Source organism: Penaeus vannamei, chromosome 12 (assembly GCF_042767895.1).
Source record: "Penaeus vannamei isolate JL-2024 chromosome 12, ASM4276789v1, whole genome shotgun sequence".
Classification (NCBI taxonomy): domain Eukaryota; kingdom Metazoa; phylum Arthropoda; class Malacostraca; order Decapoda; family Penaeidae; genus Penaeus; species Penaeus vannamei.
Window position 1 is genome coordinate 4,954,234 of NC_091560.1, and position 20,247 is coordinate 4,974,480.

At 45.8% G+C, this 20,247-nt stretch overlaps 1 protein-coding gene across 1 annotated transcript in view; it reads left to right on the plus strand.

The window, feature by feature from the left end:
- The window catches only part of LOC113802260 (dynein axonemal heavy chain 7), an 82,179-nt gene that overhangs the window by 25,050 nt on the left and 36,882 nt on the right, over positions 1 to 20,247 (plus strand). Inside the window, exons 21-40 of the mRNA XM_070127602.1 lie at positions 61 to 147; positions 764 to 939; positions 1,361 to 1,586; positions 1,964 to 2,188; positions 2,429 to 2,721; positions 4,059 to 4,263; positions 4,869 to 5,009; positions 5,521 to 5,700; positions 7,322 to 7,487; positions 8,105 to 8,331; positions 8,685 to 8,819; positions 9,490 to 9,641; positions 10,584 to 10,758; positions 11,357 to 11,586; positions 13,454 to 13,650; positions 13,904 to 14,105; positions 14,719 to 14,893; positions 15,302 to 15,468; positions 15,691 to 15,925; positions 17,942 to 18,147. Of these exons, the coding sequence (XP_069983703.1) occupies positions 61 to 147; positions 764 to 939; positions 1,361 to 1,586; positions 1,964 to 2,188; positions 2,429 to 2,721; positions 4,059 to 4,263; positions 4,869 to 5,009; positions 5,521 to 5,700; positions 7,322 to 7,487; positions 8,105 to 8,331; positions 8,685 to 8,819; positions 9,490 to 9,641; positions 10,584 to 10,758; positions 11,357 to 11,586; positions 13,454 to 13,650; positions 13,904 to 14,105; positions 14,719 to 14,893; positions 15,302 to 15,468; positions 15,691 to 15,925; positions 17,942 to 18,147 (3,800 nt within the window). The remainder of the gene's footprint in view (positions 1 to 60; positions 148 to 763; positions 940 to 1,360; positions 1,587 to 1,963; positions 2,189 to 2,428; positions 2,722 to 4,058; positions 4,264 to 4,868; positions 5,010 to 5,520; positions 5,701 to 7,321; positions 7,488 to 8,104; positions 8,332 to 8,684; positions 8,820 to 9,489; positions 9,642 to 10,583; positions 10,759 to 11,356; positions 11,587 to 13,453; positions 13,651 to 13,903; positions 14,106 to 14,718; positions 14,894 to 15,301; positions 15,469 to 15,690; positions 15,926 to 17,941; positions 18,148 to 20,247) is intronic.

The following is a 20,247-nucleotide window of genomic DNA, read 5'->3' on the forward strand; positions in this document are numbered from 1 at the left end:
TGATATGAAATCACAGAAATTTATATGTGTTTTAGATCAGTCTTTCACGCACGTCCTCAGGTGCAGACGATATGGGTGGAATTGACGCCCATCTTTTCGACTCCTGACATCCCTCACCAACTGCCTGACGAGAATCAGCTTTTCAAGGTCAGCCATCTATTCACCATCTGTTATAGGGCCTTTGTCTTTTTTGTATAATTTTTGTGATTCTTTTTGTGTAAGTGTTGTCCTCTGCTCTTTTAGTCTTTGTATGTTATTTGGGTCATTTCTTTCTTACTTTCTCTCTTTCTCTCTCTCTCTCTTTCTTTCTCTCTCTCTCTCTCTCAATTTCTTTCTTTCTTTCTTTCTCTCTCTCTCTCTCTCTTTCTCTCTCTTCCTCTCTCTCTCTCTCTCTCTTCCTCTCTCTCTCTCTCTCTCTCTCTCTCTTCCTCTCTCTCTCTCTCTTTCTTTCTCTCTCTCTCTCTCTCTGTCTCTCTCTTTCTCTTCTCTCTCTCTCTCTCTCTCTCTCTCTCTCTCTCTCCCTCCCTCCCTCCCTCCCTCCCTCCCTCCCTCCCTCCCTCCCTCCCTCCTTCCCTCCTTCCCTCCTTCCCTCCTTCCCTCCTTCCCTCCCTCCCTCCCTCTCCCTCCCTCTCCCTCCCTTTTTCTCTATCTCTCTTTGTCTCAGTCCTTTTCTCTTTCTTCTTAATCTGCCCAACAAAGACTTTTTACCAACTCAAGTAAAATGCAAACACCTTATATAATAAGACGCACCTCCCTCTCTCAGGAAGTCGACCTGAAGTGGGTGTCTGTGATGGACAAGACCGTCTCCTCAGAACGACTCCTCGACGTAGTGGCCGACGAGAAGACGCTGAAGGAGGTGAGGTCGTGTCTCCAGAACTTCGCCGTCATCCAGAAGGCCGTCCACACTTACCTCGACAGCAAACGGCGCGTCTTCCCCAGGTGGGTCGTCGGGGAGGACAAGAAAGGAGGGCGAGTGTGGGGATTTATACGAATGCGGGTCATGTTGTGTGTGTGTGTGTGTGTGTGTGTGTGTGTGTGTGTGTGTGTGTGTGTGTGTGTGTGTGGTGTTTGTTTGTTTACTTGGGAGGAAGTGAGGCGTGTTTCATTACCTTTCGTATCGGAGTATGGTTAGATGAAGCTATATTATGGAATTGTCCTTTACTGTAGGAGGTCCATGAAGAGACTGTATGCATTTTTACACTCTTTGGTGTATTTGGCACCTTAGAAACGTTTGTATGCTCAGGGTATATCCACCATCATTGGTTAGCATTACATTTACGAGTCGCGTGCCAACACACCAAGCCAGCCATCTCCCGAGAACGCAGAATCCCTCCCAAGGACTACCACGTCGTCCTTGCAGGTTGTACTTCCTATCCAACGAGGAGCTGACGGCGCTGCTGTGTGAGACGGAGGCGGCGCGGCTGCAGGACCACATCAGGAAGTGCTTCGACGGCGTCCACGCACTCCTCCTGGACGAGCAGGACGCTATATACGCCGTTTCCAGTAAGGAAGGAGAGACCATCAGCCTCCTGAAGAAGCTACCCGCGTCGCAGGCCCGACAGAGCATCGAACACTGGCTGCTGCAGGTAAGGCTCAAATTAGCGCAAGGTAGTTTAACACAGGTTGCCCCACTTTGCTTTGATGAAATTCCTAGTTGGCAGCTTCCGAGCTAACCCCTCCTCTTTGTCTTTATTCATTCCAAATATTGAATATTCTTTTAGTTTTTATTTTCCTTGGATTGACTGGAGGCAGGAGCTCACTGGTCTGTTTTCTTTATTCATCAGATAGCTTGATTAATCAACTTGAATCGGTTGGCATTTATATTCGGTGTAATATTTTCCCGTTTTCTTCCAAATCAAATGGAGGATTTTTATATCTATAGCTGGTGTGATATCTTCCCCGTTTCCTTCGAAAAGAGAATATTATCGCCGGGGAAAGTAAGACTGCCCTTCCATTCCTCCAGTTCCAAGAGGCCATGACCAACACCCTCAAGATGAAGACCTGTTCCGGCGTGGAGAAGTGGACCCGGCGTGGGGGCGGAGGCGGGGGGCGGGATCTGGAGAGCATCGTGCCTCCGTGGCCCCTGCAGGTGACGCTGACGGTGCGCCACGTGTTCTGGACGGCGGAGGTTCACCAGGCCATCTGCGGCGGCACTCAGGCTCTGCGGGAGTGCCTGACGAGGGTCGAGGTGCGGCTCAGGATTTCGTGTGAAGATGCCTTATTTACTTTTACGTTTACTTTATTCTTTTTATCTTTTAATTCTTATCTTAGGGCGCTATCTCTCATATTTCGGCTCCTGTGGTGTAAATACCGTAATGGCCATTTCGCAATAGCGTGTAGACAGACAAAATATCTATTGAACTTCCCGCTCAGTCTGATACCCAGCGACCATCATCATTTCTCGAATCCTCAGTCTCCTCTTCCCCAGGGCGAGGTCCACACGATCGTCGCGGCGCTCCGGAAGACGCACCTGGACAGCGGCAGGCAGTCCTCGCGCACGCCCGCCGCCTCGCCCCCCTCGTCCGCCGCCTCGGACGCGTCGCCCCGCACTCCGCCCTCTTCGGGGAGAGTGGGCGCCGGGTCACGCCTCACGCCCTCGCCCTCTCGCCACGCCCTCTCCGTCCTCATCCTGTCCGCGGTGTACGCCAGGGACGTCCTCAAGGAGCTCATTGATCGCGGGGTCACGGACGAGGAGGCCTTCTGCTGGCTGGCGCAACTCAGGTCAGTAGCGGCAAGGGTCAAGGTCACAGCGCGTGCGGAAGGGGTCAAGGAGGTCAGGAAACATATTTTTATAAGCTATACAGGTCCAGCGCAAACTCTGACTTAAACAAACTTTTCTAAAAGAGAAAGAAAACGTATTGTTATGATAAGTTTCAGGAAACGTTTCATCATCGCATCCATGTACTCAAACTTGATATAAACAGCAATTTCCAGAATATTTCACGATTATGCAGTGTATTAGCACAGATATTAGACACAAATCCAACCTGTTCAGCTGAACAAAAACCGAACACAGGACAAATAACGTTCATCTCCCTCTTCCACCCTTCTTTTTCCATCTGAATAACAGTAAGGACATCAGCCACAGATCCAACCTGTTCATGTGAACAAAAACCGAACATAGGACAAATAACGTTCCTCTACCTCCCCAACCCTTATTGTCCCAACATCTGAATAACAGTTAGAACATCAGACACAGATCCAACCCGTTCATATGAACAAAAACCGAACACAGGCCGAATAATGTTCCTCTATCTCTTCCACCCTTATTGTCCCAACATCTGAATAACAGTAAGGACATCAGCCACAGAACCAACCCGTTCATGTGAACAAAAACCGAACACAGGACAAATAACGTTCCTCTACCTCCCCAACCCTTATTGTCCCAACATCTGAATAACAATAAGAACATCAGACATAGATCCAACCCGTTAATATGAACAAAAACGGAACATAGGACAAATAACGTTCCTCTCCCTCTTCCACCCTTATTGTCCCAACATCTGAATAACAGTAAGAACATCAGACATAGATCCAACCCGTTAATATGAACAAAAAACGAACACAGGACGAATAATTTTCCTCTACCTCCCCAACCCTTATTGTCCCAACATCTGAATAACAATAAGAACATCAGACACAGATCCAACCCGTTCATGTGAACAAAAAGCGAGCACAGGGCAAATGACGTTCCTCTACTTTCCCAACCCTTCTTGTCCCAACATCTGAATAACAATAAGAACATCAGACACAGATCCAACCTGTTCTTGTGAACAAAAACTGAACACAGGACAAATAACGTTCCTCTCCCTCTTCCATCCTTATTGTCCCAACATCTGAATAACAATAAGAACATCAAACACAGATCCAACCTGTTCTTGTGAACAAAAACCCAACACAGGACAAATAACGTTCCTCTCCCTCTTCCACCCTTCTTGTCCCATTTGAATAACAGTAAGGGCATCAGACACAGATCCAACCCGTTTATATGAACAAAAACCCGAACACAACCTCCAGAACAACTTCAGCACGATCTCACGCCTCTGAACCCCAAGCAGATACTACATGAAGGAAGACGAAATGGAGGCGAGGATGCTCCACTGTCCCTTGCCTTGGGGCTGGGAGTACGTGGGCGCCGAGGGGAGGCTGGTGGTCACGCCCCTCACCGCCCGCGCCTACCACACCCTCGTCACCGCCTATCACGCCCATCTGGGAGGGGCGCCCGAGGGTCCGGCGGGCACTGGGAAGACGGAGACGGTGAAGGTAGGGAGGTCTCCTTGTTTCGTGTGGGTTCGGTTGTTGGTTTGTGTTTATGTATAGGTATATATTGGTATGTATGTGTAGATAAAAAAGTATGTGTGGATGTGTAGATAGATAGATAGATAGGTATAGAGAAAAAGGTAAGGTGATAAAAAGTGGTTTGTTTATCTTCTTCAGATTCAATATGTATGTCTTTGTATACATTTAAACATACCTTATTCCATACATGCATACATAAATACAGACAGACATATATGCATGCATACATGCATGCACATGTACATATACATATATTTATATATATATATATATATATATATATATATATATATATATATATATATATATATATATATATATATATATATATATATATATATATATATATTATATTATATATATATATATATATATATATATATATATATATATATATATATATATATATATGTGTGTGTGTGTGTGTGTGTGTGTGTGTGTGTGTGTGTGTGTGTGTGTGTGTGTGTGTGTGTGTGTGTGTGTGTGTGTGTAAGCACATAAGCATGCAAACCTATACACCTACAAAAGCCAAAGCGACAGGCACCCCACCTGCCTTGCCTCCCCCGCAGGACCTGGCGCGGGCGCTCGCCGTGAACTGCCTGGTGTTCAACTGCTCCGACGACCTCGACTTCATCTCGATGGGAAAGTTCTTCACGGGCGTGGCGGCGTCGGGCAGCTGGGCGTGCTTCGACGAGTTCAACAGGCTCGAGGTGGACGGCTGGCTCCCTCTCCCCCCCCCCCCCTCTTTCTCTCTCTCTCTCTCTCTCTCTCTCTCTCTCTCTCTCTCTCTCTCTCTCTCTCTCTCTCTCTCTCTCTCTCTCTTTCTCTCTCTCTCTCTCTCTCCTGTCCTCCCGTTCTCTAATCCATTCATATGAATCCTTATTCTTTAAATATATTTGGTGTTATTATTATTGTTATTATTATAATAATAATAATAATTATTATTATTAATATAATTATAATTATTATTATTATCATAATCATCAATATCATTATTGCTAATATTACTATTATTATCAGTATCACTGTTATTATTACTACTATTATCATCATTATCATTGTTATTATTATTACTATTATTATCATTATCATTGTTATTATTATTACTATTATTATCATTATCATTGTTATTATTATTGCTATTATTATCATTATCATTGTCATTATTACTATTACTATCATCATCATTATTTCATCGCCACTCCCGCCCCTCATCCCCAGGTGGGCGTGCTGAGCGTGGCGGCGCAGCAGATCCTGACCGTGGTGCGGGCGCGGCGGGAAGGGCGCGGGACCTTCTCCATGGAGGGCGGTCTTCCTCTCGGCCTCAACGCCCAGGGCTTCTTGGCCGTCACTATGAACCCCAAGTACAGAGGGCGCGTCGCTCTGCCGGATAACCTGAAGGTGAGGGGATGCGACGGTGGGCGGGGTTGTGTGTGTTTCTTCAGGGTCTATATTTTCCTTTGGGTTTTGGGTATGCACTGATGGTCTATATATTGTCTGTTGGATAATTGTCTATATTTTCCATTGTTTATTGGATGTGCACCGATTGTCTATATATATATATTTTTATGTATTCTTTGTGTATTGGCTAATTGTCTACATTTTCCATTGTCCTTTGGGTATTCACAAATTGTCTATAATTATATTCTTTATCCATTGGCTATTCACCGATTTTTAACTATTCCTTTATCTATTGGGCATTCACCGGTTGTCTATCTATTTCTTTGTCTATTGGATATTCACCGATGTTTTAATCAATTCCTCTGTCTATTGGGTATTCTATCTATTCCTATGTCTATTGGGTATTCTATCTATTCCTATGTGTATTGGGTATTCTATCTATTCCTTAGCGTATTGGATATTCACCAATTTTTTTAAATCCGTTTTCTGTCTATTGGGTATTCACCGATTGTCTATATATTCATTTGTCCATTCACAATATTTGTTCAGTCAGAAATACTTTAATCACAAATCCTCCAAAGATATGTATATTCATTTGTCTTTTTATCATATTTTTTTCATTATACAGTGCTGGGTATTCCCAGATTGTCTGTTTATCTACAGTATTTTTTCATAATACAAAATTGGATATTCCCAGCTTGAAATGTCAGTTATTTTTCGGACAGTATTTTTTATTCCTCATTTATTTGTCATTTATTTATTAAGTCACATGTACATAAACCCTTTCCAAGGGTGCAAAAATATAGATAAAAAAAAATCACGCGAATTTCATAAATCACACCCCATCGGCCCCATTATATTATTTTTATTTTATTTATTTTTTTTATGTCAGTTGCCTTTCAGACAATATTGATTAACTGATGGCGTCAGGAAGTCAAATAACATCACTCCTCCGGCCCTATTTTTAAAAAATCTAATGTCAGTTACCTTTCAGACCAAATCGATTAACTGATAGCGACAGAAAATCAAATAACATCACTCCGACACCATTTTTTATGATTTCTATGAATGTCATTATCTTTCAGACCAAATTGATGATGGCGACAGAAAGTCAAATAACATCACAACTCCGACACCATATTTTATAATTTTTATAAATGTCAGTTACCTTTCACACAATATTGATGAAATGGCGACAGAAAATCAAATAACATCACTCCGACACCATTTTTTATAATTTCTATGAATGTCAGTTACCTTTCAGACAATATTAATTAATTGATGGCGTCAGAAAATCAAATAACATCACTCCGACACCATTTTTTATAATTTCTATGAATGTCAGTTACCTTTCAGACAATATTAATTAATTGATGGCGTCAGAAAATCAAATAACATCACCGACACCATTTTTTATAATTTCTATGAATGTCAGTTACCTTTCAGACAATATTGATGAAATGGCGACAGAAAATCAAATAACACCACTCCAACACCATTTTTTATAATTTCGATGAATGTCATTTACCTTTCAGACCAAATTAATTAACTGATAGCGACAGAAAGTCAAATAACACCTCTCACGTCAATCACCACCCCCCTCCCCCCTCCCCCCCCCTAGCTCCTCCTTCGGCCGGTGTCCATGATGGCGGCGGATTACCTGTCGATCGCCGAGGTGTCGCTCCTCTCGTGCGGCTTCGTTCACGCCCGCGCCCTCGCCGCCCGCATCGTGGGCGTCATGGCGCACTGTCAGGACATGCTGCATCCTCACCATCACTACGACTTTGGTTTGTGCTTTTGTTTGTGTTTGTGGATTGGGTGGAGTGTTTTTGCTTGGGTGGATGGGTGACAGAAGGAGAGGGGGGGGGGGAAGAGGAGGGAGAAGGAGAGAATGGAGGGGGAGGGAGAGGGAAAGAGAGGGAGAGAGAGGGCAAGAGAGATAGATAGAGAGAGATGGTGAGGGTGATAGAGAGAGAGAGAAAGAGGGAGAGAAGATTAGACGGAGAGGGAGAGAGAGAGAGAGAGAGAGAGAGAGAGAGAGAGAGAGAGAGAGAGAGGCAGCGAGACAGACAATCAGACAGACAAAGACACACAAGCAGACAGATAGACAGACAGACACACAGTCAAACATAGACATGCAGACAGGCAGATAGACAGACAGACAGGCAGATAGAGATAGATAAACAGGGATACAGAGAGAGAGAGTGGCAGAGACAAAGGGACAGACAGACAAACAGAGAGAGAGATAGACAGACGGACAGATAAACAGATAGACAGACGGACAGATAAACAGATAGACGGACAGACAGAGACACACGAGACACACAGACAGGCAAACAGACAGACAGAGGGCGAGCCAGCGAAAGAGCCCTTGAGCCGCCTAACGAGGCCCTCTCTCCGCCAGGCATGCGAGCCGTGAAGACGGTGCTGGCGGCGACCTCCCGCCTGAGGACCTCCCTGCCGGAGTGGTCCGAGACCGAGGTCGTCCTCCGGGCCCTGAGGGAGGTCAACCAGCCCAAGTTGGTCGCCGACGATTACGAGAGGTTCGAGTCCATTCTCTCCGACTTCTTCCTCGAGCTCCCGCCGACGCCACGCCCACCGGCAGATAACCTGGTCAGCTGTTTGGAGAAGGTACGGCGGTGTGGGGGCGCGATGGTCGGAGAGGCTGTGGATCTGTCTATTCCTTGGACCCGGATTATTAATTGTCTAGATTTATGAAAACTGAGAAACGAACAACGTTAAACCATCTTTCTTCAACAAGGATATCTATTTGTATTTCAAATTGATTAAAACAGAAAACTTTACTTTCGAAAATTCAATCTTTTTATAACTACTAAAAAACGAATTTTACAGGATTCAGAATAGCCTCAAACCTTTCTTCACTTCACTTTTAACAGCCTCGAATATCTTTCCTTCTATACAGTATATCTATTTTTGTTTTTTTACTGAAATAAGAAACAAACTTCGAATCCTTTTCCTCGAAGGTGTGCGAGGAGCGAGGTCTTCTCGCGACGAACGAATTCCTGCTGAAGACGCTGCAGCTGTACGAGACCCTGAGGGAACGCCACGGGGTCATGGTGGTGGGGCCGCCCTGTGGGTCCAAGACAACGATCATTCAGGTCTGAAAGAAGACGCTCAGATAGGAAGAGGGAATTTAGACTCGGTTCTGTAGGATGTTACTTAGGGACTTAGGATATATTTTTCGGAGTCTTATATCTAATGAAATAATATATTTTTAGGAGTCTTATATCTAATGAAATAATATATTTTTAGGAGTCTTATATCTAATGAAATACAAAATGATATTTACTTGTATCCTTCATTTCATATTTGATATATTTCGCGTAGACTTACCTTGCCTTTTTATATGATGAAATTAAAAGCATGTTTAGATTTCTAATAGAATATTTTTCTGTGCAAAAGATACCCATGAAAACCGTAGCTGTGAGATAGTGAAATGTGGATATCATATTCCGTAGATTTTAGCACGATATTGGCGAGAATAGAATTAGACCTTTTCAGTTACGCATGTGTGTGTGTGTATTTGTGTGTATGTGTGTGTGTGTGTATGTATGTATGTATGTATGTATGTATGTATGTATGTATGTGTATATGTATGTGTGTGTGTATTTGTGTTTGTGTGTGTGTATATATGTATGTGTATATGTATGTGTGTGTGTGTATTTCATCATTTTTATCATCGGAATCAATTTTCATCAAAATTTCTAGCAACCACAAACCCTCCCAAAAAAATTTATTCCCCCCCCCCCCCTTCCTCCACCTCCTCAGACGCTCTCGGCAGCCCTGGGCATGATGGAGGGGGACCAGCCCATCCGAGTGGAGGTCCTCAACCCCAAGACTCTGACGCAGGCGCAGCTGATCGGGTCCCTCGACCCCGTTAATAGAGAGTGGTCGGATGGACTCGTCGCGCAGGTCATCAGGTGAGCTGAGGTCATGAGTGGGTGATGGTGATTGATAGCAAGGGTTATATTTGCAATTTTGTCGTTATTGTTGTTATTGTTGATGTTATCATTGTTGTTAGTAGTAGTAGTGGTGGTGTTATTATTATTATTGTTATTATTGTTATTATTTTTTTTTTATTCTTATCATCATTATCATCATCATCATCATTATTATTTTTATCATTATTATCATCATCATCCGTATAATTATGTATATATTATTATTATCATTATTATTATTATTATTGTTATTATTATTACTATTGTAATTATTTTATCATCATTATCATCACCATCATCATCATCATCATCACCATCACCATCATCATTACAATCACCGTCATCATCATCCATCACCATCACCACCATCATCATAATCATTACCATTGTTCTTGTTTTTTTCAGTCTAGGAATAAGCTGACTTTATTCAGAGTATCGGTTCTGAGATAAAATAAATTAAAGTGAATCAGGGAGATAAAGGGAGATTAATCAGATATCAGATTAATCAGATTCCATCCTGATAAAAAGAGACCATTTGATCTTCATATCAGTCATTTATCATTGAATATACTAATGACACGAGGATATATTATAATGGCATGGTATAGGGGTATATTGATAGATTAGAATGCATCAATGTATGCATTGATATATTAATATATTGATATATTAAAATACTATATAAAAATATATATAGATAGATAAATAGACAGATAGATATTGATATATTGATATATCGATGCATTAAGATATTATTAGAATATTTATATATATATATATATATATATATATATATATATATATATATATATATTGATATGTCAACTAATCAAAATACCATTAAAGAATATTAATATATATATACTAATACATCAATATATCGACCAATTAAAACATTCAACCCCCATCAAACCTCCGCAGAAACGCCCACGCCCAACGCACGTGGCTCCTGTTCGACGGCCCGACGGACGCCTCGTGGGTGGAGAACCTCAACACCGCCCTCGACGACTCGCAGAAGCTGTGCCTGCCCTCGGGGGAGACCGTGCCCGTGCCTGGGGACATGGCCACCATCTTCGAGGTCCTGGATCTGTCGCAGGTGGGGAGGGGGAGGGGGAGGGGGTGGGGGTGGAGTCTTAGGGAGTGGATGGTCTTAGTTTTTCTTGTTTATTTGTTTGGATGTGGGTGCGAGCTATATATATATATATATATATATATATATATATATATATATATATAGAGAGAGAGAGAGAGAGAGAGAGAGAGAGAGAGAGAGAGAGAGAGAGAGAGAGAGAGAGAGAGAGAGAAAAGAGAGAGAGAGAGAGAGAGAGAGAGAGAGAGAGAGAGAGAGAGAGAGAGAGAGAGAGAGAGAGAGAGAGAGAGAGAGAGAGAGAGAGAGAGAGAGGGAGGGAGGGAGGAAGGGAGGGGGGAGGGAGAGAGAGAGAGACACAGAGAGAAAGAGAGAGAGAGAGAGAGAGAGAGAGAGAGAGAGAGAGAGATTGAGAGAGAGAGAGAGCGAGAGAAAGAGAAAGCGAGAGAAAGAGAGAGCGAGAGAAAGAGAGAGCGAGAGAAAGAGAGAGAGAGAGAGAGAGAGAGAGAGAGAGCAAGAGACAGAGGCAGAGAAAGGAAAAGAAAGAAACCCGACGAAAACAAAAGCGAAAGAATCTCAACCCCCCCTCCCCCTTCCCCTCCCCCAGGCATCCCCCGCCACGGTCTCGAGATGCGGCATGGTGTACGTGGGCGGCCAGACGATTGGGTGGGCGGCGCTCCTGCACTCGTGGCTACACCACCACGCCCACGGCCCCTGGTGGGGGGAGTACGGCGCCCTCCTGCGCGAGTTGGCCAACTGGCTCATCCCGCCCGCCCTCGAGTTCGTGAAGGCGCACTGCCGCTACCTGCTGCCCGTCGTCGAGGTATCGCTCGTCAGGTGAGGAGTCGCGGTGAAGGTTGTGGACGGGAATTGGTTGAATTTGGGAGATTTTCCCTCTTAAATTGAAAGTCGGAAGGTTGTGGACGAAAATTGAATTGTTTCTTGAGATTTTCACACTTAAATTGAAGGTCGGGAGAGTGTGAATTAGTTTGTTTCCGGAAGATTTTCATTATTTGATTAACTTTCGGAAGGTTGTGGGAGGGAAATGGTCTGTTTTCGTTGGATTTTCATTCTTAGACAAAGTCGGGAAGTTGTATGAGTAAATTAATTTGTTTTTCGGGAGATTTTCATTCTTAGATTGATTTTCGGAAGGTTGTGGACGGGAACTGGTCTGTTTTCGGGAGACTTTCTTAGTTAGAATGATTTTAGGAAGGTTGTGGACGGGAATTGGACTGTTTTCGTGAGATTTTAATTCTTAAATTGAAAGTCGGAAGGTTGTGGACGGGAATCGGTCTGTTTTCGGGAGACTTTCTTAGTTAGAATGATTTTAGGAAGGTTGTGGACGGGAATTGGACTGTTTTCGTGAGATTTTAATTCTTAAATTGAAAGTCGGAAGGTTGTGGACGGGAATCGGTCTGTTTTCGGGAGACTTTCTTAATTAGACTGATTTTCGGAATCTTAAGACTGATTTCCGGAAGGTTGTGGACGGGAATTGGTCTGTTTTCGGGAGACTTTCACTCTTAGATTGAAGATCGGAAGGTTGTAGACGAGAATTTAATTGTTTCAGGAGCAAATTACTTAGTTTCCGGGGGATTTTCACTCTTAAATTGCAGGTCGGAAGATTGTGGACGAGAATTGGTCCGTTTTCGGGAGATTTTCAGTCTTAGATTGAAGGTCGGAAGGTTGTGAACGGGAATGAACTCTCGAGAGCAAATTGGTTTCTTTTTCGGGAGATTCATATTCTTAGATTGGAGGTCGGAAGGTTGTGAACGGGAATGAACTCTCGAGAGCAAATTGGTTTCTTTTTCGGGAGATTCATATTCTTAGATTGAAGGTCGGAAGGTTGTGAACGGGAACTGAAGAACTTTCGGGAGCAAATTAGTTTGTTTCCGGGAGATTCATATTCTTAGATTGAAGATCGGAAGGTTGTGGACGGCAATTGGTCTGTTTTCGGGAGATTTTCCCTCTTAAATTGAAAGTCGGGAGATTGTGGACGGGAATTGAATTGTTTCGGGAGCAAATGAGTTTCTTTTTCTGGAGATTTTCATTCTTAAATTGAGGGTCTAAAGGTTGTGGGAGCGAATTGGTTTGTTTTCGTTGGATTTTCGTTCTTAAACGGTGACTTTGAAGGTCATTAGGTGCGTGCGTTATTAGAGTGATTATGTTATGGGTATAAATTCAGATGAACATTTAGATACTCTTCATAACATTCTGATGTCCCTAATTTCCTCTTTAAAGAATATCCATGTTCGCTCCATTTCATCAATAAAACATAGCTATATGACCAGTAAACTTCGTGACCTACTTCAGTAACATTAAAACCCTCACATTTATATCTCCTTCTCCCCTTCCCTCCCTCCCCTTCCCTTTTCTCTTTCCTTCTTCTTTCTCTTCTCCCCTCCCCCTCCGTCAACCATCCCTCCCTTCCCTCCCCTCCACCTCCTTCCCCCTCCCTCCATCCTATTCCCCTTCTTTTCCCCTTCCTTTCCTTCCCCTTCACCTCCTTCCTCTTCCCTTCCTTCCCCCTCCCCTCCACCTCCTTCCCCTCCCTCCATACCTCCCCCTCCTTCCTCCTTCCCCATGTTTCCCCCTTCCTTCATCCCCTCCCCTTCCATCCCCTCCCCTCCTTCCCACATCCCCTCCCCCTCCTTCCTCCCCTCCCCATCCTTCCCCTCCTTCTATCCCCTCCCCCTCCCGCCCCCAGGTCCATCTTCCCCCTGACGGCGACGGTGGTGAACGAGGTGCTCCAGGACGGCAGCATCTCGCAGAAGGACCGCCCGAAGGTAGGCCCCACCTGGACGACGGCCTCCTTCCTCTTCTCCGTCACGTGGTGCGTCGCGGGGGCGCTCACCCTCCCCGCCAAGGAGGCCTTCAACGTCTTCTTCAGGAGGCTCGTGATGGGTAGGAGGTCTCGCGTCGGGCGCAGAGAGGTTTTCGTGGGAAAGATGGATGCTGAGATGACTTTGTATTTCCTTTATAATCATAGTCCCTTATTGATCAGGATGCTATACACGCTTATCACTTAAATCTGTTTAAATCTCATTCAATTCCATAGACTTTACACACACTTTATGGCAACTGATTCACTATTATCCCACTAATGTCTAATATCCATAAAAAAAAAAATAAACAAACAGGCAACTCTTCGTCCCAGGCTACATCAGACAACACCCAACGCCATCTATGATCGAGCAGATCGGCTGCCCTTACCCGGGGGACGGCAGCGTGTTCGACGTCCTCTTCGACGCCAAGCAGAGGTCCTTCTGGCGCCCCTGGACCGACGTCATCAAGCACACCGAGATAGAGGAGACGACCAAGATCTCCTCGCTCCTCGTGCCTACGGTGGAGTCGGCGAGGTGAGTGTTGGGACGGGGAGGGGAGGGGGGTTGTTGGGGTGGGAGGAGGGGTGTGTGTGTGGGAGGAGGGGTGTGTGTGTGTTTGTTTGTGCTTGTATGTGTGTGTGTGTGCGTTTGATTGTGCTTGTGTGTGTGTGTGCGTTTGTTTGTGCTTGTGTGTGTGTGTGTTTGTTTGTGCTTGTGTGTGTGTGTGTGTTTGTATATGCCTGTCTGTCTATTTTGTCAGTACGTGTCTGCATTGCACGCATACGAACAACCACCAGTATCAGAATCCTTCACACGCGCGCGCACACACACACACACACACACACACACACACACACACACACACACACACACACACACACACACACACACACACACACACACACACAAAAAAAAAAAAAAAAAAAAAAAAAAAAAAAAAAAAACCCGCCCCCCCCCAGACACACAAACACCCACACACACATACACACCCAAACAAACAACCCCACACACATACCAATCCCCCCCCCCAACACACACATACAACCTGCCCCCCCCCCCACACACACACCCAACCACCCACCCACCCACACACCCCAACAAACAAAAAAAAACTAACCTCCCCCCCCCTTCCTCCACCACCCACCAGACTCTCCTACCTCGTCGACGTGTGCGGGCGTGCGACCAACGGCATCCTCCTGGTGGGCGAGGGGCAGAGTGGGCGGAAAGTGGTCGTGCGTCACCACCTCCAGAACCTCGCTACCGACGCCTCCGAGTACGCCCTCTTGCCTGTCACGCCCGCAGCCACCGCTCTCTCCGTCAAGGTGGGGTTGGGCGTCCGTGGTTGACTGGGGTCGTCCTTTTATTGTGGTGGTGGTTGGTGGTTTCGTTGTTGTGGTGGTGGTGGTTATTATTTGTTTTTGTCATTATTATTGTTGTTGTTGTTGTTATTATTATTATTAGTGTCTTTATTATTATTGTTGTTGTTATTGTTATTATTATCATTCTTATTGTTGCCTTTGTAATTTTGTGTGTGTGTGTGTGTGTGTGTGTGTGTGTGTGTGTGTGTGTGTGTGTGCGTGCATGCGTGTATTTATGTATGCATGCGTGTGTTTATGTGTACATGCGTGCGTACATGCATCTGTATATGTGCGTGCGTGCGTGTGTATATCCCGCCAACTAACTTCCCAACTCCCCTTCCCCCCCCCCCCCTCCTGCCTCTCCGCGCCCAGTCTGTGGTGCTTAGCTTCCTGGCGCCGCGAGAGACGGGCGGCTGGGGTGCCAAGGGCGGGCGGCGGCTGGTCGTGTTCATCGACGACCTCCACCTGGCCGCCCACGACGACTACCAGGCACGACCCGTCCACGAGCTGGTGCGGGAGGCCATGCAGAGGAAGAGCTGGTGAGTTTTCTTCTTTTTTTTTATTTCTTCGTATTATTTTTCTTTCTCTTCTTTTTTTTTCGAGAGCATTAAAGACAAAAAACAGGCAATGACGACGAAGAGGAGAGAGATAGAGAGAAAGAAAGAAAGAAATAAAGAAAGAGAATAATAAAGATGGCATCCATACGCTCTCCCTCCCTCCCTTCCCCTTCCTTCCTCCTTCCTCCCTCCTCCCTCCTGCAGGTACGGCGTGGACTCGACAGCCAGCGTGCCCCTAGAGGACATCACGTGGATCGGCGGCGCCTCCCTCCACGCGGGCGGGACTCCGGGCGGCGGCGGCGAGGGAGGCGGCGAGGAGAGGGCGCCCGACCTGCTACACCCGCGATGTCAGGCCGGCTTCATGGCCATCGCCGCCCACGCCCTCTCCAGGGACACGATCGCCAGGGTCTTCACCACGCAGCTCAACGTCTTCCTCAGGGTGAGTGGCTGGGAAGGGACGAGGAGGAACGAGTATGTGTGGTCGGGTTTGTGTGTGTGTGTGGATGTGTGTGTTTGTGTGTGTGTTTGTGTGTGTGTGTGTGTGTGTGTGTGTGTGTGTGTGTCTGTGTTTGTGTGTGTGTGTGTGTGTGTTTGTGTGTTCGGGTGTGTGTGTGTGTGTGTGTGTGTGTGTGTACATTTGTGTATATGTGTGTATGTAGGTATGTAGGAGAGAGAGAGAGAGAGAGAGAGAAAGAAAGAGATCATATGAGAGAGAGAGGGAATGTATATATATGAATAGATATAGGTATGCAGCTACAGATGTGTGTATATACATAGATAGAGAGATAGATGAATAGATAAATAGAGAGAGATAACTACATACTATTCCTGAACAAAGACCGCCACTGAGCAAAAAAAAAAAAATAATAATAATAATCATGATGAATTCTGTTTTTAAATCAAACCTCACGAATCTCTAACGACCCCCTCCCCATCCCCTTCTCCCCGCCCCCCTTCCCCGCCCCCTCTCCCCTTCCCCGCCCCCTCTCCCCTTCACCTTCCCCGCCCCCTCTCCCCTTCCCCTTCTCCCCGCCCCCTCTCCCCATCCCCTTCTCCCCGCCCCCCTCTCCCCGCCCCCCTCTCCCCTTCCCCTTCTCCCCTTCCCCATCTCCCCTTCCCCTTCTCCCCGCCCCCTTCTCCCCGCCCCCCTCTCTCCTTCCCCTTCTCCCCTTCCCCATCTCCCCTTCCCCTTCTCCCCGCCCCCTTCTCCCCGCCCCCCTCTCTCCTTCCCCTTCTCCCCTTCCCCATCTCCCTGACCCCTCACCCCGCTCCCCTCTCCCCTTCCCCCTCTCTCCTTCCCCTTCTCCCCTTCCCCATCTCCCCTTCCCCTTCTCCCCGCCCCCCTCTCTCCTTCCCCTTCTCCCCTTCCCCATCTCCCTGACCCCTCACCCCGCTCCCCTCTCCCCTTCCCCTTCTCCCCTTCCCCTTCTCCCTGCCCCCCTCTCCCCTTCCCCTTCTCCCCTTCTCCCCTTCCCCTTCTCCCCTTCCCCTTCTCCCCTTCTCCCCTTCCTCCTCTCCCCTTCCCCTTCTCCCCTCTCCCCTTCCCCTTCTCCCCTCACCCCGCCCCCCTCACCCCGCCCCCTTCTCCCCTTCCCCTTCTCCCCGCCCCCCTCTCCCCTTCCCTTTCTCCCCTTCCCCTTCTCCCCTTCCCCTCTCTCCTTCCCCTTCTCCCCTTCCCCTTCTTCCCTCCTCTCCCCTTCCCCTTCTCCCCTCACCCCGCCCCCCTCTCCCCTTCCCCTTCTCCCCGCCCCCTTCCCCTTCTCCCCCTCACCCCTTCCCCCTCTCCCCTCACCCCTTCCCCCTCTCCCCTTCTCCCCTTCCCCCCTCACCCCTTCCCCCTCTCCCCTTCCCCTTCTCCCCGCCCCCCCTTTCCCCGCCCCCCTATCCCTTTCCCCTTCTCCCCGCCCCCCTCTCCCCGCCCCCTTCTCCCCTTCCCCATCTCCCCTTCCCCTTCTCCCCGCCCCCCTCTCCTCCCCGCCCCCTCACCCCTTCCCCTTCTCCCCTTCCCCCTCTCCCCGCCCCCTTCTCCCCTTCCCTCCTCACCCCTTCCCCTTCTCCCCTTCCCCCTCACCCCGCCCCCTCTCCCCTTCCCCTTCTCCCCGCCCCCCTCACCCCTTCTCCCCTCACCCCTTCCCCCTCTCCCTTCCCCTTCCCCCTCTCCCCTTCCCCTTCCCCCTCTCCCATTCCCCTTCTCCCCTTCCCCCTTCTCCCCGCCCCCTTATCCCCGCCCCCTTCTCCCCTTCTCCCTGCCCCCCTCACCCCTTCCCCCTCACCCCTTCCCCTTCTCCCCTCACCCCTTCCCCCTCTCTCCCCCCCCCTTCTCCCCTTCCCCCTCTTCCCTTCCCCTGCCCCCCTCACCCCTTCCCCCTCTCCCCGCCCCCCTCTCCCCTTCCCCTCACCCCTCTCTCCCCTTCCCCTTCTCCCCTCACCCCGCCCCCTCTCACCCCCCCTTCAGGCCGGCGGCTTCGTGCCCGACGTGTTCACAGTCATCCCGGGCGTCATTTCGGGCACGATGGGCGTCCTGGACCACGTGCAGACCGCCCTCCGCCCCACGCCCACCAAGAGCCACTACACCTTCAGCCTCGCCACCGCCGCCCGCATCGTCAACTCTATCAGTTTCCTGAAGAAGGAATCCATGGAGACCAAACGGCACTTCGTCAGGTGGTCTTTTGTTGGCTGTTCTTGTTGTTTTTGTTGTTTGCTGTTGTTGTTCTGTTGGCTGTTGTTGTTGTTTTGTTGGCTGTTGTTATTGTTGTTGTTTTGTTGTTTGCTATTGTTGTTCTGTTGGCTGTTGTTGTTTTGTTGGCTGTTGTTATTGTTGTTGTTTTGTTGTTTGCTATTGTTGTTCTGTTGGCTGTTGTTGTTGTTTTGTTGTTTATTATTTTTGTTCTGTTGGCTGTTGTTGTTGTTTTGTTTTGTTTTGTTGTTTGCTATTGTTGTTCTGTTGGCTGTTATTGTTATTGTTATTGTTTTGTTGTTTGTTTTTGTTCTGTTGGCTGTTGTTGTTGTTCTTGTTGTTTTTGTTGTTTGCTATTGTTGTTCTGTTGGCTGTTCTTGTTCTTGTTCTTGTTTTGTTTTGTTGTTTACTATTTTTGTTCTGTTGGCTGTTGTTGTTCTTATTGTTTGCCATTGTTGTTCTGTTGGTTGTTGTTCTTGTTGTTGTTGTTTTGTTGTTTATTATTTTTGTTCTGTTGGCTATTGTTGTTGTTGTTTGTTTGTTTGTTTGTTTATTATTTTTGTTCTGTTAGCTGTTGTTGTTTTGTTTTGTTGTTTGCTATTGTTGTTCTGTTGGTTGTTGTTCTTGTTGTTTGCTATTGTTGTTCTTGTTTTTGTTCTTGTTTTGTTTGCTATTGTTGTTCTTTTGGCTGTTGTTCTTCTTGTTCTTGTTTATTATTGTTGTTCTGTTGGCTGTTGTTGTTGTTGTTCTTGTACTTGTTCTTGTTGTTTGCTATTGTTGTTCTGTTGGCTGTGGGCGATGCTCTCCTGTTGTTTTGTTTTTTGTTCTTGTTCTGTTGTGTAGTATTGTTCTGCTGTTCATTGGTTATTACTGTTGTTCTTGTAAGCTGTTCTGTTTATTGCATGTTGCTGCAGTTCTGTTGTTGTTCTGTTGTTTCTTGTTTACTGCTGTAGTTCTGTTGCGTATTGTGTGTTGCTGTTCTATTTTAGTTTCTGGTCCGTTGTTAATTGTTTATTGTTGTTCTGTTATTCTTGTGGTTGTTGTTCTGTTGTTGATTGTTTATTGTTTATTGTTCTGTTATTGTTGTGGTTGTTGTTCTGTTGTTTATTGTTTATTGTCGCTGTTCTGTTATTGTTGTGGTTGTGTTTCTATTGTTTAATGTTTATTACTGCTGTTATGTTGTTTATCGTGTATTGCTGCAGCTCTTTTGTGTATTTTATTTTGTTTTATTTTATTGTTGTTGTTGTAGTGTTGTTGTTTATTGATGTTGTAATGTTGCTGCTCTGCTGTTTATAGTTGGTCTTGTAATTCCATTGTTTATTTATTATTCATTCTCATTGTCATTTACTATCAATGTTCAGTTCTTCTTGTTCACTAACCCCTATGTTTGCTCTTGTAATTCTATTATTTATTTATTGTTCATTCTTATTACCATTTATTATCGTTGTTCACTTGTTCTTGTTCACTAACCCCTATGTTTGCTCTTGTAATTTCATTATTTATTTATTATTGATTCTCATTACCATTTATTATCGTTGTTCAACTGTTCTTCTTGTTCACTAACCCCTATGTTTGCTCTTGTAATTCCATTATTTATTTATTATTCATTCCCATTAACATTTATTATCGTTGTTCAATTGTTCTTCCTGTTCTCTTACCCCTATGTTTGCTCTTGTAATTTCATTATTTATTTATTATTCATTTTCATTACCAGTTATTGCCGTTGTTCAGTTCTTCTTGTTCACTAACCCCTATGTTTGCTTTTGTAATTCTATTATTTATTTATTGTTCATTCTCATTAACATTTATTATCGTTGTTCAATATTTCTTCTTCCTGTTCTCTTACCCCTATGTTTGCTCTTGTAATTTCATTATTTATTTATTATTCATTCTCATTACCATTTATTATCGTTGTTCCATTGTTCTTCTTCCTGTTCTCTTACCCCTATGTTTGTTCTTGTAATTCCATTATTTATTTATTGTTCATTCTCATTACCATATATTATCGTTGTTCAACTGTACTTCCTGTTCACTAACCCCTATGTTTGCTTTTGTAATTCTATTATTTATTTATTATTCATTCT